The following is a 17,536-nucleotide window of genomic DNA, read 5'->3' on the forward strand; positions in this document are numbered from 1 at the left end:
GTCCAAAGAGCGACTTTCAACACTTAATACAATAATCATTTGTAACATTTTCACAGAATCCCATTTCAAAGTTTTTTTTTGTCTTGAACTTTTTTGACTCTACCATTTTAAAGTTCTAACTTTTCCTTTAATTTCTGGACTGATCACTGTTGGCCTTGTGGCCAACTAGTGTTTGTGTTGGTACTATGATAATCGAGCAGCCCGGATACTTCAGAACGATTCATCATCTTACATTTAACATGAAGTAATCCTGACTACTTAAAGTACCGGTAGTACTACTTATTACCAGTACTCAGTGGGTGGAAGTATCCGCAGTCCCCAACACATTAACCTGTGTATCCATGGCAACACAAGTTTTTGGAGTGTCTCGACAGGTTAGTAATGAACATGGCGAACTGAGAAAAAGATGAACGAGATCATCTGCACAATTCAATAAGAAGACGTGAACAAGACTCGACGCTTGTGTGTAATAAATGTGTGTGTTTCTTAGTCAGAGCAGGACTTGTCTGGTGCCTTGAAGCTGCTTTTTGTCTCATTTCAAAGTGTTGTAGAAATTAAAGCTGCTTTGATTGTAGATTTTGGTGTCTTTCTTCCTGGAGTATGGTTCAGGTGCCGATGTTGGAATGCACACACACACTTACCAGTCTATTGAAGACTGAAGCAGAACCAAGTTTAACAGCAAGTAATCCTGTTTGTGAATGACAATTCTCAAGTGTTTGTGTGTGTGTGTGTACTGTGTGTGTTTCCTTCAAAGACTTTCATAACACAGTTCCACACAGACCAGTCCATCTTCCTCCTCCCTCTGGTCATTCATAAATCACAGATGCATTCAGGCAGAACGGAGACTCTCCCTCGTCGTTTACTTTAATAAATTAACTCTACCGAGATCTTCTGGGTGTTTTTTTTTGTTTTTGTTTTACTAACTACAAAGTTCCTGTGCGTCATTATCAATATTCACTTGGTGATAAATCTGTTTGTTGTTGTTTTTGATCCCACGAGCGTGTGATCACACACTGATGTCATCAGTTCATCACATTACCGAGTCGCAGCACTGCATCTTATCAGAGACGCTGAGGGAAACGCAGCAAACTATTGATGAAGTGTAAAGTTTTACCAGAACTGTCCTTGCTGTACTCAAACAATATCTTGATGCTTTGTTCCCTGGAGTGCTTTGGATACAATATGCACCTGTCTTGTACCTGTACCTGTTGGCCTATGGACCGTCCTTCCTCACCAGCCTTTACATGTGTGTTCCCATGTGTTCAGGTGGCGTAAACTCTTAAAGTTTATGGCTGCCAGGTTGGCCACCAACTGTAGGTGGGGGACAAACTCGATTTCCACACGAGCAGGACTAGTCAGTGCGAACACTCCAACTTCCTCCATGTCCTCTCTACATCCATATATCTCCTCTTTGTCATTTTCCTGGCAGCTGCATTTCTAACATCCTTCTACCAATATAACCACTGTCCCCCCTCTGGACATGTCCAAACCACTGTCCCTCCTCTGGACATGTCCAAACCATCTCAGTCTGGTCTCTCTAACTTTATCTCCCAGTTGTTCAACCTGTGCTGTACCTCTGATGATCTCATCCCTAATCTTATCCATCCTTGTCACTGCTAAGGAGAACCTCAACATCTTCATTTTTGCCACTTCCAGTTCTGTCTCCTGTCTTTTTTTTGTCCATGTCTCTGTCTCCAGACCATACAACATAGCTGGTCTCATCACTGTCTTGTAAACTTTTCCTTTGACCTTTGCTGATACTCTTTAGTTACAAATCTCTCCTGAATCTTTTCTCCATCCACTCCATCCTGCCTGGACTCTCTTCTTCACCTCTTTATCACACTCCCCATTTTCCTGGACAGTGGATCCCAAGTACTTGAAGTCCTGCACCTTTGTGACCTCTGCTCCGTGTAGCCTCACTGTTCCACCGGCCTCTCACTCATCGTTCATTATGACTCCAGTCTCAATCATAGTAAGGAAGGTTTGGGTTAAAATACTGAAGAAAAGAGTTTCAGTACATTAGTTTATTGATTATTAAATTTGATAATTATTTTTTTTTTTCCCACTCAAGCAGGCCTTCAAAATAATTTTCTTTTTCACATGCTCATTTACTGCGTTTGATATATCTTGCCTTTTTTTTCCCCCTCCTATATTTCTCTCTGGAGCAGAGGTTGTGGTGGAGTTCGAGTATGAATCTCTCCATGAGGACGAACTGACGTTGCGACTGGGCGACATCATCAAGAATGTGCGCTACATTGAGGAGGAGGGCTGGATGGAGGGAGAACTCGATGGGAAAAAGGGGGTATTCCCCGACAACTTTGTGAAGGTGGGAAACATAATTTTACTCTGTAAAGTGGATGCTAATGCTAATGCTCATGTCGCACCACTAAGATGATTGTATGAGTTTAGAGCTGGTTGAGCATGCATCGGACAGCCGGAGAGCTTGTTTTTCTGTGTACAAGTGAATATTCATTTCCTTTGATATTGTAACAGACAGAGCATTAAAACCACACAGTAAATGCAGTGGTGCTTGAAAGTTTGTGAACCCTATTATTTTCTATATGTCTGCATAAGTATGAGCTAAAGCAGCATCAGATTTTCACATAAGTCCTAAAAGTAGATAAAGAGAACCCAGTTAAACAAATGAGACAAAAATATTATACTTGGTCATTTATTTATTGAGGAAAATAATCTAATATTATATATTTATGGGTGGTAAAAGTATGTGAACCTCTATGATTCGCAGTTCTGATCATCATCCCATTGATTGAAAACATCAGACTCTAATTTCACCTTCAAACTAACTGATAATACTAGAGGTTCACATACTTTTACCATCACAAATATGTTATATTGGATCATTTTCCTCAATAAATAAATGACCAAGTATAATATTTTGTCTCATTTGTTAAACTGGGTTCTCTTTACCTACTTTTACGAGTTGTGTGAAAATCAGATGATGTTTTAGGTCATATTTATGCAGAAATATAGAAAATTACAGAGTTGACAAATTTTCAAGCACCACTGTAGTTTTATTACAGCTGAGAGTTGAGTCAGATGTAGTCCACTTAAATTTAAGACGCTCTGAGGGTTCTTGTTAATTAGATTTTCTTCTGTTGAATCGTGAATTCTTCTTTTAAGCATTTCATACTTTCTGGTGTTTTTTTTAACTTGTATTTCTGGTTTCTGCTTGTCTTTACATTTAACACCAGATTGATTAAAAAAAATACTAAAGTCTTTATTTTGACTAACTGACCCTCTGCAGTGTTTCCCCTCGTTAACTAGCCATGGCGGGGTGCTCATCTCATCCAGGATTTTTGTTGATGGGTGTGGATGAAGACATGTCTGAGCGCAGCTTGTACTAACAGTTTCTGAGTGAGGGTGGGGGTGTTCGGCATGAGGGAAGAGGCAATGTGAGTGCTGCCTTTAGCTTTTTAGCTACAAAGCCTGTATTTTGCGCCGCTAGCTTAGTGCTATGTCAGTGCCGGGGGGTGGGGGGTTTGATTTGGTAGGCGGGGTGCTCAGTTCTGTTGACGGGGTGGGGCACCCCGCTTGTATAATGGTAGGGGAAACACTGCTCTGGTGCTCAGACTTAATTAAAAGCAAGTGTTCCTGTATAAAACTTGTTGAATCGATGGGTTCTAAAACCAAATCTAAAAACCAATGAATAGGGGTGCAAATCAGCAGCTTTACCACAATACGATATTATATTGATTTGTTTTTACGATATGATTTTTCTCGATATCATGTCTGTCACGATACAATTTCAATTCTATTCGATTCACAAGTCTGCGATCGATATATTGCGATATCAAATGCCCATCTCATTTACATATAAATACATTTAATGATTTAACCATTTTATTTCTGTTATTACAGGCACCAGGCATTTAAATAAGACATTTTTTTCTTAATTAATGAAAAAATTAAAATAAAGGACCAGTTCAGTATCGTCTCACATTTCTCATGTTTAGTTGCATTTTTTAAACCAGTTAACTTAAGTGTCCTGATTACCTTTCAGTTCTAAAGAAACAAAAATAGATATTGAGCTTACATAACATGGCTATCAATGCCGTGTTTCTTCTTCATGTGAACGGCCAAATTTGTTGTTTCCTGAGTATTTGAACTCACACTGGCACCTGTTGCATACGGCATGAGTTCTCTGTGGAGCCGTCCTTCTGTTGGAATCAAAATATTTCCAGTGTTGATTTAAATCCAGCAGGAGAGTGAATTTCATTTTCTGTGTTTTCTGCCTCGTCTGCCATGTTGCTGAGGTGGCCGCAGAGCGCAGCCGCACACGGAACTGGTGTCACAGACGTGCCTTGGGAATTTCAAAATAAAAGCATATTTTAAAGATGACGATATCAATCGATTTTTTTAGTTTTGCCACGATATAATTGAATCATTGAATCAATATATCGATTTAAATTGATGTCTTGTTACACCCCATACCGATGAACTTGTCATATATTTTTTGTCATATGTCATATATGTTTTAGGTATAGTCCCTTAGAATAAAGATGCATAACACAAGCATTATTTTGGCATTACTTTCCAGCGTTTTATCCAAGTTTCAGACCATGAGGGTGAGGAGGAAGGGATGTCACTCATTTGCATGACATTCTTTGTTTAGTTTGTCTTTGTATTTATGTTGATGGTGCTTGGGCTGCTGACAGTATCAGTCCACCTGATCAGCATGTCTAATCAATGCAAATGTTCACTTATCTACCTTCAGCCCATCAGCATTAGATACATGGTCCATCTATGCCCAGCATACATAAATTCTCTTACGGTTATAGGCGTTGTTCTGTTCATACAACATTTTAGAGGTTATTTTATTTTAGACTTATTTAAAAATCATTACATTTGATTGGCTGATTTCTTTAGAAACCCTCTTACTGAGACAGTAAGTTTTTTTTGGCTACTGTTAAATTTCCATCCAAATTATTTAAATTACATGTTGTACTTGAATGCAACAGACTGTGCGCCTCAAATTCTTCTGGGTAATCTTGGGTGGAATTTTCAGGATTGCGTTCAGATTGGTTGTCCCTGGTATTTTACAAACCAGATTCCAAAAAAGTTGGGACACTAAACAAATTGTGAATAAAAACTGAATGCAATGATGTGGAGATGACAAATGTCAATATTTTATTCGTAATATAATATAGATGACGGATCAAAAGTTTAATCTGAGTAAATGTAACATTTTAAAGGAAAAATATGTTGATTCAAAATTTCACAGTGTCAACAAATCCCAAAAAAGTTGGGACAAGTAGCAATAAGTGGCTGGAAAAAGGAAATTGAGCATATAACAAACAGCTGGAAGACCAATTAACACTAATTAGGTCAATTGACAACATGATTGGGTACAAAAAGAGCTTCTCAGAGTGTCAGTGTCTCTCAGAAGCCAAGATGGTAAGAGGATCACCAATTCCACCATTGTTGCGCAGAAAGATAGTGCAGCAATACCAGAATGGTGTTACCCAGCGTAAAATAACAAAGACTTTTAAGTTATCATCATCAACCGTGCATAACATCATCAAAAGATTCAGAGAATCTGGAACAATCGCTGCGTGTAAGGGTCAAGGCCGTAAAACTCTACTGGATGCTCGTGATCTCTGGGCCCTTAAACATCACTGCACCTCAAACAGGAATGCCACTGTCAAGGAAATAACAGAATGGGCTCAGGAATACTTCCAGAAAGCATCATCAGTGAACACAATCCACCGTGCCATCCGCCGTTGCCAGCTGAAACTCTACAGTGCAAAGAGGAAGCCATTTCTAAGCAAGCTCCACAAGCTCAGACATTTGCACTGGGCCAGGGGTCATTTAAAATGGAGTGTGACAAAATGGAAGACTGTTCTGTGGTCAGATGAGTCACAATTTGAAGTTCTTTATGGAACACTAAGACGCCATGTCATCCGGACCAGAGAGGACAAGGATAGCCCAAGTTGTTATCAACGCTCCGTTCAGAAGCCTGCATCACTGATGGTATGGGGTTGCATGAGCGCTTGTGGCATGGGCAGCTTGCATGTCTGGAAAGGCACCATTAATGCAGAGAACTATGTTCAGGTTCTAGAACAACATATGCTCCCATCTAGACGTCATCTCTTTCAGGGAGGACCCTGCATTTTTCAACACGATAATGCCAGACCACATTCTGCAGCAATCACAACATCATGGCTACGTAGGAGAAGGATCCGGGTACTGAAATGGCCAGCCTGCAGTCCAGATCTTTCACCTATAGAGAACATTTGGCGCATCATAAAGAGGAAGGTGCGACAAAGAAGGCCCAAGACGATTGAACAGTTAGAGGCCTGTATTAGACATAAATGGGAGAGCATTCCTATTTCTAAATTTGAGAAACTGGTCTCCTCTGTCCCCAGACGTCTGAGTGTTGTAAGAAGAAGTGGGGATGCCACACAGTGGTAAAAATTCAATTAAAAAATTAAATTCAATTCAAAAATACTTTATTAATCCCAGAGGGAAATTATTTGTTGTTATAACTCATTAACCTCATTTCATTAAGAGATGTTATAGATACTGATGGCTGTAGGCAGGAAGGATCTCTTGTAAAGGTCCATCCCACTGTGGATCCTAAGAAACTGGCTGCAGATGCCGTCTGATCCGTCCACCCAGACTCGGCTGGCCTCTCAGTTCCCCTCGGGCTGTAGGACCGCCTAAATGTCAGGCAGAACTCCTCCCAGAGCGATGGCCACTCCTCCCAGCAGTCTGCCGAGCTCCTCGTCACTGCAGACAGCCAACTGTAGGTGCCGAGGGACGATCCTGTCCTTCTGCTGTCATGAGCCGTGTTTCCTGCTAATTCCAGGATCTCAGTGGTCAGGCACTCGAGCACAGCTGGCAGGTAGATGAGAATGCGTCCACAGAACATCCTTTTCAACTCACTTGAGATTTGGGCCTGTAACTGAGATATTATTTGAGCTTTTGAGATGTTAATCAGCTGCTGTTGGTTGTAGAAAACTACCTTGTTGCCAAGGTTACGCATCATTTTAACAAATGTCCAAAACTAAAACGAGTTTCAGTAAAAATCCTTTCAGCTGCACAGCATCCGATACCAGAGGAAACAATCATCCAATAAATGTGATTTATATCCAGAAAAAGAGGAATTAAAGTTTCCAAAAGCAAAATCTCAAAATGAAAGTAACAGAGCTGCTCCAACATGCAGCCACCTTGAGCAGCGCAATTCTAGAACATGGACTTGGAAAAAAATGGACTTGTCCCAACTTTTTGGGGATTTGTTGATGCCATGAAATTTGGAAACAACAGATTTTTCCCTTACAATGATGCATTCTCTCAGTTTAAACTTTTGATCTGTGATTTGTGTTCTATTCTGAATAAAATATTAGATGTTGGTACCGCTACATCATTGCATTCAGTTTTTATTCACAATTTGTTTAGTGTCCCAATTTTTTTGGAATCCAGTTTGTATTTTGGCTTAGTGCTGGTTTGGCATTTATATTCAGGCTGTTTTTGGTGACAATAAAAATGACACCATAATTCAAATGTCGTATTTGATGAATAAAAAGGGGAGAAGCCCATCCTGATGGCAAATCACTTAGTTGCAAAATTGAAAATCAAATGACGTAATTGGATATAATTTCCCCCACATATTTACGTTCCCAATTTTTTTTTCCAGTAACTGATGAGATTTTAAATGTACCCAAGTACAATACTTGAAATAAAACATACTCAAGTAAAAATGTAGTGTGGATGTGTGTCTGTGAGAGAGATGTATACAGTAGTCCCTCGCTTATCGCGGGGGATCTGTACCCTGAAGCCCCGTGATAAGTGGAAAAACCGCAAAGTAAGAATAGTACTACAAGTAGTAAATAGTTTATTTTAGTATTCATATATATTGTGTATGTGAAGGTGTTTTAAACCCTTCCCACACCCTTGCAATATTCTAAACAATGTTTCTAAACTCTAAAGCTCTAAGAATATCATGATTTCAGCTCCCTGCCTCCTCTGCGTTTTGCCATCTGCAAGCGCTTTTGGCCACACCCACTTCCCCTCTCTGCACTGTGAACAGCTGATCAGCTGCTGCAGGAAGTTTATCCTGCAGTATGGACAGCACAAATCTGCGGGAGGTGCTAAATAATTTAAAATAATTTATTTTAAATAAAAATTTCATGCTGATCGTGCGGCTGCTCATCCATCAATCAGCCAGTTGTGTCATGTCCAATCTTATTTTGAAAAAAATACGAACCGCGAAGCTGTGACAAAGTATTAAACGTATATAACTAAGAATAATCACATCCTTTACAGTGTTTCCCCTAGTTAGCTTGCCATGGCAGGGTGCTCATCTCATCCTTGATTTTTGCTGATGGGGGGAACGGAGACATGTCTCAGCGCAGCTTGTACTAACAGTTTTTAGCGTGGGTGGGGGACGTTCAGCTTGTGGGAAGAGGCAGTGTGAGTGCTGCCTTTGACTTTTTAGCTAGAGAGCCTGTATTTTGAGCCGCTAGCTTAGTGATATGTCAATGCCGGGTGGGGGTGGGAGGGGCAAGTTCAGTTTGGTAGGCGGAGTGCTCAGTTCTGTTGATGGGGTGGGGAACCCCGCCTGTATAATGGTAAGGGAAACACTGCTTTATCCTGATGCATGCTCAATAATCCAGGTAGAAAAATGTAAAAATTTAAGTCTGGTCCTTTAGAATTCAAAAAAACAAAACAAAAAAATTGTAGAAACGTTTTGTCTTTCATCCGAAATATTTCCTCAGTCTGAAGTGCTGTATTCAGCTCAGTCTTATAAATAGCACCTTCTCAGAGTGGATCAACCAGTTTGCAGCTGACAACCAAAACCATTTGCTCACATGATCAAGGAGGACCATCAGCCCAACGATGGATCATTAGCACCCTGATGGCTGTTTACTATTCACAGGAGGCTGAGTGATACTAGCAATAACAGCATTGTAAGAGGGGGACAGTTGAACCCGGAGGCCTCCACCCCTGTTTGATGATGGACGATTTCTTTTCACAAAGATGGCCTCCTTTACTCCTCTCTCAAATGACCAACCCCTATGAAATGGATTTCCTGAATGTGAGGCAGGTCTTATTACTCTGGGTTCATGAGACACGCCTCCATTCTGGAAACCCATTCCATAGTTTGAAGTAGGGCTGCAATTAACGATCATCCCAATAATCGATTAATCAGCCGATTGGTTTTTCGATTAATCAATGATTCGGCAAACAAAAAGAACACAACAACAACAAATGTTTAATTTCCACCCCTTAATTCCAAAATTGAACATTTGACTGACATAGCAATTTGCACAAAAAACAGGTTGCTACTTGACTATTCTGTTAGTAAAATATTGAATAATAAAAAATAAAAGTTAGTCAGGGCAGCACGGTGGAGCAACTGGTAGAGCTGCTGCCTCTCAGCGAACAGGTCCCTGGTTCAAATCCTGGTCCGGGGGCCTTTCTGGGTGGAGTTTGCATGTTCTCTCTGTGCATGCGTGGGTTTTCTCCGGGTACTTCGGTTTCCTCCAACAGACCAAAAACATGCACGTTGGACTAATTGTTGACTCTAAATTATCCATAGGTGTGAGTGAATGGTTATTTATCTCTATGTGGCCCTGTGATGGACTTGCGACCCATCCAGGGTGTACCCCGCCCCTCGCACAGTGATTGCCGGACATGGGCACCGGCGACCCCCGTGACCCAAAAACGGAAGAAACGGGTAAAAGATAATGGATGGATGGATGGAAAAGTTAGTCAAATAGTTTCAATAAAAAATAAAAGTACACAAAATATATTCAAATGTATACTTTATACCTGCACAATATGTAGCTACTTTGTAAAATGTGTCCTTGAGGGAAGAACAGTTTTCTCTGCGTCTGTCATGTGTAAAATTTACTTAATTTCCTTTGAAAACACCGCTCTGTTCACCTCGCGCTGCAGAGTTATTATTATTTTTTTTACTTTATTCAGTCAGTCAGCATTGACAACTCTCTGCAGCTGAACAAAACGGCTCTGCAGCACCGTGAAAGACGCATAATCGCGCATTACAACAAATCGATAATGAAATTCGATGCAAACACTTTTAATCATCTATTTTTATCGATTTTTTTGATTGGTTGTTGCAGCCCTAGTTTGAAGCCAACGTGGAGAGCAGCTGGCAGGGAATCACGAGATGTTTCAACAGACACAGACATGCATGATGGATCGGAAATCTCTGCAGGTTGGATCGGAAAAATCCGATACGTAAATTATGCTGGTATCGGAGGCCAATACCGGATCGGATCGCCCCCATCCCTAATCAGGACTGTGAACTTTCTGGCAGCACCCATAAAGAGTGGGAATAATCTTAGAGAAAGGTGTGAGCTCGACTTTCGGCGTAAGGAATCAATTCGGCTGTTTAGAGTTTCCATCAGAGAACTATACCAGCGAGACTTTTAAAAAGCAGAAACGCCAATTCACGAGTTCTGCCTGACCCAAACTGTGGCCTTTACAGCGGACTTATCTCAACTCCTCCTGGCATGTTTAGAAAAAACAAAGATGCCTCTGTCTCCTCACCCCTCCCTTCCCCAAGGCCGTGGACATGTGACGGAACTTCAACCGAGCTGATGATAAATAACTCTTATCTGGACAATGGCTGAGAGGGGGGGGCTTTGGACCATGCTACAACCTTCCTTTAAAATTCATTGTCTTCACCGGCCTACATGTACATATATCACATCTATTTATGTGCTTTGCTATGGTAGTTTTTTTATGATGCCTCAAATCGAGCCCTGTCTAAGAGATCGTTTTTTTATGCCGTCTTTCCTCATGTTTTCTTCTCTTTTCTCATCTAAGCAAAAATATTATTCTGAACAAGAATAAGAAAGGCCGCGCTTTTATAGTAGCAGCTTCGTGCACTGCGTCCATCTTTCGGACGACTGTACGTACATGTTCTCGTTGTATCTCGGTGTAACGATAAAGTTTATTCTGATTGCGATTCTGAAAATAGACCATTGTTTCATCAGTCTCCATGATGACATCCCTCACCTTATCCACAAAGTCCATGGTGTTCTGTATGTGGTGTTCTGAGCTGCCAACTAAAGGGATGAGTACAGACGCCAGATATTTGGAAACATTGTAAGTGACAGAGTTAATCATGCCAACAATAGGTCTTAAAGGTACACCTTGTTTGTGGATTTTAGGTAAACCAAACAGACTAGGTGTGGCCTCCCCTGGGTACAGTCTGTGGTACAGAAAACGGTCAATAGCCTTGTCCTGTTCCAAATTTTTCAGGCAATCTATTAACTTCTTCTTGTAACCACTTCCTGGATCTCTTTTCAGAGGTTCATAAGTGGTTAAGTCACTAAGGAGTGTCATAACTTTCTCATGATAGTCTTTCTGGTTCAAAATCACTGTGCACCTTCCTTTGTCTGCTGGGAGAATGATGATGTTTTTGTCCTTGCTAAGAGTGGTGAGTGCGTCCCTCTCCTCTCTACTGATGTTGGAAGGTGGTGGTTTGGCATTGCTGAGGCAGGATGAAACTTTGATTCTGAGTTGTTCTGCTTCACCCTCTTTCATTTTGTTGTTGCGGATGGAGATGATCACAGCCACTGGATCATCTGGTGGTCCTCCTTGATCATGTGAACAGCTAGTTCAGGCTGTCGGCAGCAAATTGGTTGATCCACTATGAGATGGTACTATTTATAAGACTGAGCTGAACACAGCTCCTCAGACTGAAGAAGTCTTTCGGATGAAAGACAAAATGTTTCTGCAATTTTTTTTTGTTTTCTTGTTTTTTGAACGTCTAGAGGACCTGACTTAACTTTTTTAGCAACTCATCCTTTATTACTCATACTCTTGTCAGCTGTTCATTGCTGAATGAAGGTTCAGAGAGAACGAAGTACAAGACAGAAGAGAGAGTTCTGTTAATGTAGGTCATAGAAACAGAGTTTAGAGCTGTGCACTGTAAATGATCAGTGACAGAGTTCACAATTACTTACTGCTTTACAAACGCTGATTCGGAAATTCCACCAAAGGTCGAAAGTCCAACTCTTAAGTTTGAGGAACAGCAGGAAACTTTCAAATTCACCAGATCTACCGTTTTATTTAGGACACTAAGAGTTGACAGAAAACCTGTGAAAATGTCAGCTAGCAGCAAACTGTACACGTCCCAGCCCTCGTCTGCGTGCACTGCATGTTTTAGAATTAGCATTTTATACACATGTGATTTTGTTTGTACTTGAGTAAAATTTCTAAAGATTACCTGTATTTTTACTTGAGTTTGTAATTTTAGTACTCTTCCACCCCACATGTTCAGGTGGTCCTTCTGGTCAGCCCAGCTAAATATCCCAGGTCTATCCTGGCTGATCCCGGGAGACATGGCCGGCTCACGTCTCCATTAAAACTGATTCCTTTAGGCTGCAAATCTGTGAAGCATGTTGTCTTTTTCATTCGGCAGGTTGCATGATCCAAAAAAATGACATTTACCATAGCATTTTGTTTTCAAATCAGTGGGTTTGATTACACAGTTCACCTGTCTTCTGAGATGAAGTGCTGTGGATGTGGTTCACAGGGACATGTTATTGGGCCTGTCTGTAGAAAATACCTGAAGGAAACAATGGGTATTCAGCAAATGTGACAGGGAACAGCTTTGATGGAGAATCAGGAAATGATGATGCACAGGGCACAGCTCAAGATAAGACCTGGTCACTGGAATCAAATGAAATTAGCATCTCAAACTGTGAGGCTACTGGTGGTGACATCCTGTGTCAGAAACCCCAGAGGCAGCAAAGCCTCAAAACTCTCTCAGCTGCTCGGCCCAGCAGACAAAACACAGTCCAAGAAACGGTTCAAGAGTAAAACAGTTGCAGTGGATGAGGACTGTGACATGTCTGTACATGACCCTTGTATTTTATTTATTTTTTTCTTCTTTCGGCTGCTCCCTTCTTCAGGGGTCGCCACAGCGAACTAAATGGCGCGAAGACTTTGCAGTTATTTTTACGCCGGTTGCCCTTCCTGACACAACCACAGACCACCGAGCTACCACAGCCCACTGTGTGGAGCAGAGAGCTAGGACACCCGGAGGAGCAGATGGTGGTGGTTAAGGGCCTTGCTCAAGGGCCCAGGGTGGGGTGAATGAGGGTGGGGGCAGGTGTGGGTGCTTCACTTACCCCACCCACATTTTTGATGTTGTCGTTACCGGGGCTTGAACCGGCGATCTTCCGATCACAGGCCCACCTTCTCTAACCTCTGTGCCACCACTCCCCTGGTAGATGATCCTTGTATAAAAAAAATAAAAAACATTCCCTCTTGTTCCTATACGCAGGAGCAAGAGGGAGCAACACCCCTCAAACAAATACCTTACCCCCTCAAATCAGATCTGCCAGAAAAGGGACCATCTTTCTCTCCTCCGCTCTGTAAAATGATGGAGGGAAAAGTACATCGTAAGCCCGCAGTGACTGGAATTGCTCTTTACTCCTCGTCTCTTGCCTTTAAGCTGCTGTGTTCACACCCACCTGCTCACAACAGCCTCATGTTCAGGCTGCTGTTTAATACACCGTATTATATTATTATTAGTGTTTAATGTATATCCTATATCCTTATCTACTGTTTCTTTTTTATACTTTGTATTTTTGCTATTTTTGGGTGTAACTGGGACCTTGAGTGCACAGTTGTTCCACCTCATGTACCACATGTGATGCGAATGACAATAAAGAACTTGAACCTTGAACCTTTTCAGTCAACCAGCGTTTGATCCAGCTAGAAGTGACAAACCCACAGACATTGTACAGACTCCGCCCACTTGCCGGGCCACTTCATCTGCCGGAGTGAGTGAGTCGAGGTTAGTGTTAGCTTAAAGACTGAACTGTAATTAAAATCTAGAGCAGGTCAGGTCATTTAAGTGTTTTTATACCATCCATCCATTTTCTTTTACCCCTTTCTCTTTTCCAGGTTACAGGGTGAGCTGGAGACACCTGGACATGTCTCCAGTCCATCGCAGAGACGAACAACAATTCACACTCTCACCTAAGGACAAGTTATAGTTACCAATGAACCTAACACACATGTTTTTGGTCTGTGGGAGGAAACCAGTACCTGGTGAAAACCCCTGTCTGCACTGGGTTAACATGTAACCAAAAAAAAAACTCTGGGTCCAACCTGGGGCTTGAGCCCAGGACCTTCATTCTGTGAAGCAACAGTGCTAACCTCCTAGCCGTTGTGCTGTTTTTGTTAATTAACAGGTTAATGTGTGCAGACTGCGATGAAATAAGTTATGGTCTACCAAGATTTTAAATTTGTAGCCATGTTTTTTTTTTTTGTAATTTCATTAAAACTGTGGATGATAGTGATTAGCGCAGGTGCACCTCTCAGTCTTAGTATGTGGAGTTTGTGCATGTTCTGGCCGGCGTGCACACGGGGGTTTCCTCCAGTACTCCTGTGTTCTCCCACAGACCAAGACCATTCATATTAGATTAACTGGTAACACTAAATCATCCCTAGGTGTGAGTGAGAGTGTGAATGTTTGTTTGGCTTGTTTGTCCGGCTTGTTTGTCCTTGTGTTGGACTGGAGACCTGTCCATGTGTCCTCCGCCTCCCACACAGTGACTGCTGGACATGGACACCAGCTCCCCCCGTGACATGGAAAGGAGAAATGGGTAAAAGAAAATGAATGGGTAAATGGATGTTAAACGGTGAGGCTTCTTATTTAAGAGCGTCTTTGAAAAATTTCTGTCAACTGAGCATCAAACTTGAAAGGACCCCCCCCCACCACCACCACCACCACCACCATGCTGCAAAAAGTAACTAAGTAGCTTTTACTCGGAGTAAATTTTTAGACTTTTTACTTTTACCTGAGTAGATTTTCACACATGTAAATTTATTTGGGCAGTTGTGGCTGAGTAGTTAGAGCAGTCGTCCTCCAATACAAGAGTTGGGGGTTCAATTCCACCAGCAGTCGCATGCTGAAGTGTCCCTGGGCAAGACACTGAACCCCTCGTTGCCTCCAATGTGTGTCCCATCGGTGTATGAATGTGATAAAGCTCTGATTATTCTTTGTATAAATCTAGTAGAGTGCTGTATGAATGGGTAAATGAGGCACAGATTGTAGTGTAAAGCACTTTGAGTATCTTGATCAGATAGAAAAGCTCTATATAAGTACAGTCCATTTAAATTTCAACAGAGTAGTTGTACCATATCTTCCGCTGTAGTTGTCGCTCTGCCCTATAAGTCGCATCCGCTGTATACGTCGCATCTATTACGCGTCACCACTGACAACCCGGAAATGTGGGCCGGTGTTGTGCCAAAAATCGATGGGCTGCCAAATGACGGCCGTGGGAGCGTACACGGAAGGACTTTAACAAGAATTTAATAAGATTAACACTTAAAAACAATTATTTGTTTGCTCAAAATTATAACAAAAGTGTGTCTCAGTCTAACATTTGCTTAATAAATGCACTTTAATGGTCAAATTAGCTGCATTTCACCAGGGTGGTGCAGCTGGATTGACTTGTTCCAAGCAGTGAGCAGAATGAAGGTGGGGAGGCTGTGGCAGGCAGATTGTCTCATTAATAGATGGTGAAGATTCTCAGTCATGCAGGACATGGTAAATTCAAAAAAGTTCAAAAGAAAAAACTATAAAGGCATAAAGTAAAGTATAATAAATAAATTTAACAATTCAGATCTTCTGGACAGTTTCTTTTTTTTTGTGCTGAAACGTTTCACTTTCCATTCAGAAGGCTTCATCAGCCAAGGAAACGCACAACACAAAACTGCTTCTTCCCCCAACAGCTTACTCCAAAGTGGAACAAACCAGTTCTGTTGGTGCTAAGACCTGACTGAAAATTGTTGGATTGTATACCTGGATTATTGAGCATGGACTTTGTTGGTATAATAAATAAAGTCCAGTTGTTTTTGTCTTGAACTTTATTGAATTTGTCATTATTGCCACATTTACCTATTACATGATGCAACAGCATGCTATATAGCTATTACTACTCTGCTGCCATCAAGTGGCTGAAAGTGGTGCTCAAATTTTTTTTCAGTCAGAATGAATGCAAATGGTCATATCTCAGCCAAAAAATGGTTTATAAATATGGGAAAAATCCATAAATACGTCGCTTCGACCTATAAGTAAGGACATGTAAATTATGCAAAAAACTGCCACCTTTAGGCCAAAAAATACGGTACCTTTATTTGAGTACGTTATTTTGGTCCTCTTTCCGCACCTGATCCTGAGACACTTGATAAATAATTAACAACAAAAACAATTGTGAATGTTATGCTGTTCTGTAACACGTCAGTGAGAGCGTTTCTCAACTGCACAAGCACAGAGGGACGAGAGTGTCCAGTGCAGAACACAAACTGAAGACTCTGCTGACTTTGAGAGTTTCAGAGCAGGGAAACAGGAGACTGTTGTAGGAGAGGAGTGAGGAGAAACGTTTGATTAGGCAGGTGTCTAACGTCCATCCATCCATTATCTTTACCCGCTTCCTTTTTGGGTCATGGGGGTTCACTGGTGTCCATATCCAGCTGTCACTGTGTGAGAGGCGGGGACACCCTGGACAGGTCTCCAGTCCATCACAAGGACACATAGAGACAAATGAGACAACCAACCATTCACTCTCTCACTCACACCTAGAGACAGTTTAGAGTTACCAATCAGCCTAACATGCATGTTTTTGGTCTGTGGGAGGAAACTGGAGTACCTGGAGAAAACTCACACATGCACGGAGAGAACATGCAAACTCCACCTAGAAAAACCCATGGCTGGGATTTGATCCGGCAACCTTCTCTTTGAGAGGCACCAGCTCTACCAACTGCACTAACATGCCACCCATGATTCAGTCCTCTAGTGTCAAAACGGTTTGAAAAATGGCAAAGGGACAGGAATGTAAAAACTGAGTATTTCCCCAGATTTACACATTTTTATTGATTGAGCAAAGTTTTTTATTGAAACTCTGAAAGGTGCAAACGAGTGACGTAATGATAGGAGGTCTTAATATAAAGGGAGGCGGAGATAAGGGCAACAAAGCTGCACTGTTCAGACTTTTAAAATTTATTTTTATTTTATTTTTCTTTCGGCTGCTTCTTTCTTCAGGGGTCATCACAGTGAACTAAGTCACACAAAGACTTGGCAATTACTTTTACGCCGGATGTCCTTCCTGACACAACCACAGACCACCGAGCTACCACAGCCCTCTGTGTGTGAGCAGAGAGCTGTTATTTAGGGCAGATGGTGGGGATTAAGGGTCTTGCTCAAGGGCACTGGGTAGGGTAAATGAGGGTGGAGGCAGGTGTGGGTGCTTCACCTATCCCACCCACATTTTGATGTTGTCTGTACTGGGAGTTGAACTAGCGATCTTCCGATCACAGCCCACCTTCTCTAACCTCTTCACCACAACTCCCAAGCTGCACTGTTCAGACTGTTCTGCCTTCATTTATTTAAACTTTTTTTTTTAAAACAATAAACCCACAGTACTGCTGGTGATGAAGCTAATTGGAAAAATGGGGCGCGTGTGTGTGTGTGGGGGGGGGGGGCACAATCTTATTTTAAGCCACATTTGTAGCACTAGTTGTG

General features: G+C 41.6%; 1 protein-coding gene across 1 annotated transcript in view; it reads left to right on the forward strand.

The window, feature by feature from the left end:
- Positions 1-17,536, forward strand: part of LOC119418440 (CD2-associated protein) — a gene marked incomplete in the record, with an annotated part of 130,625 nt that overhangs the window by 23,939 nt on the left and 89,150 nt on the right. The window contains 1 exon segment of the mRNA XM_037685723.1: positions 2,169-2,326. Coding sequence (XP_037541651.1) covers positions 2,169-2,326 — 158 coding nt within the window.

The sequence above is a fragment of the Nematolebias whitei genome, chromosome 12 (assembly GCF_014905685.2).
Source record: "Nematolebias whitei isolate Nwh7 chromosome 12, NemWhi1, whole genome shotgun sequence".
Lineage (NCBI taxonomy): Eukaryota > Metazoa > Chordata > Actinopteri > Cyprinodontiformes > Rivulidae > Nematolebias > Nematolebias whitei.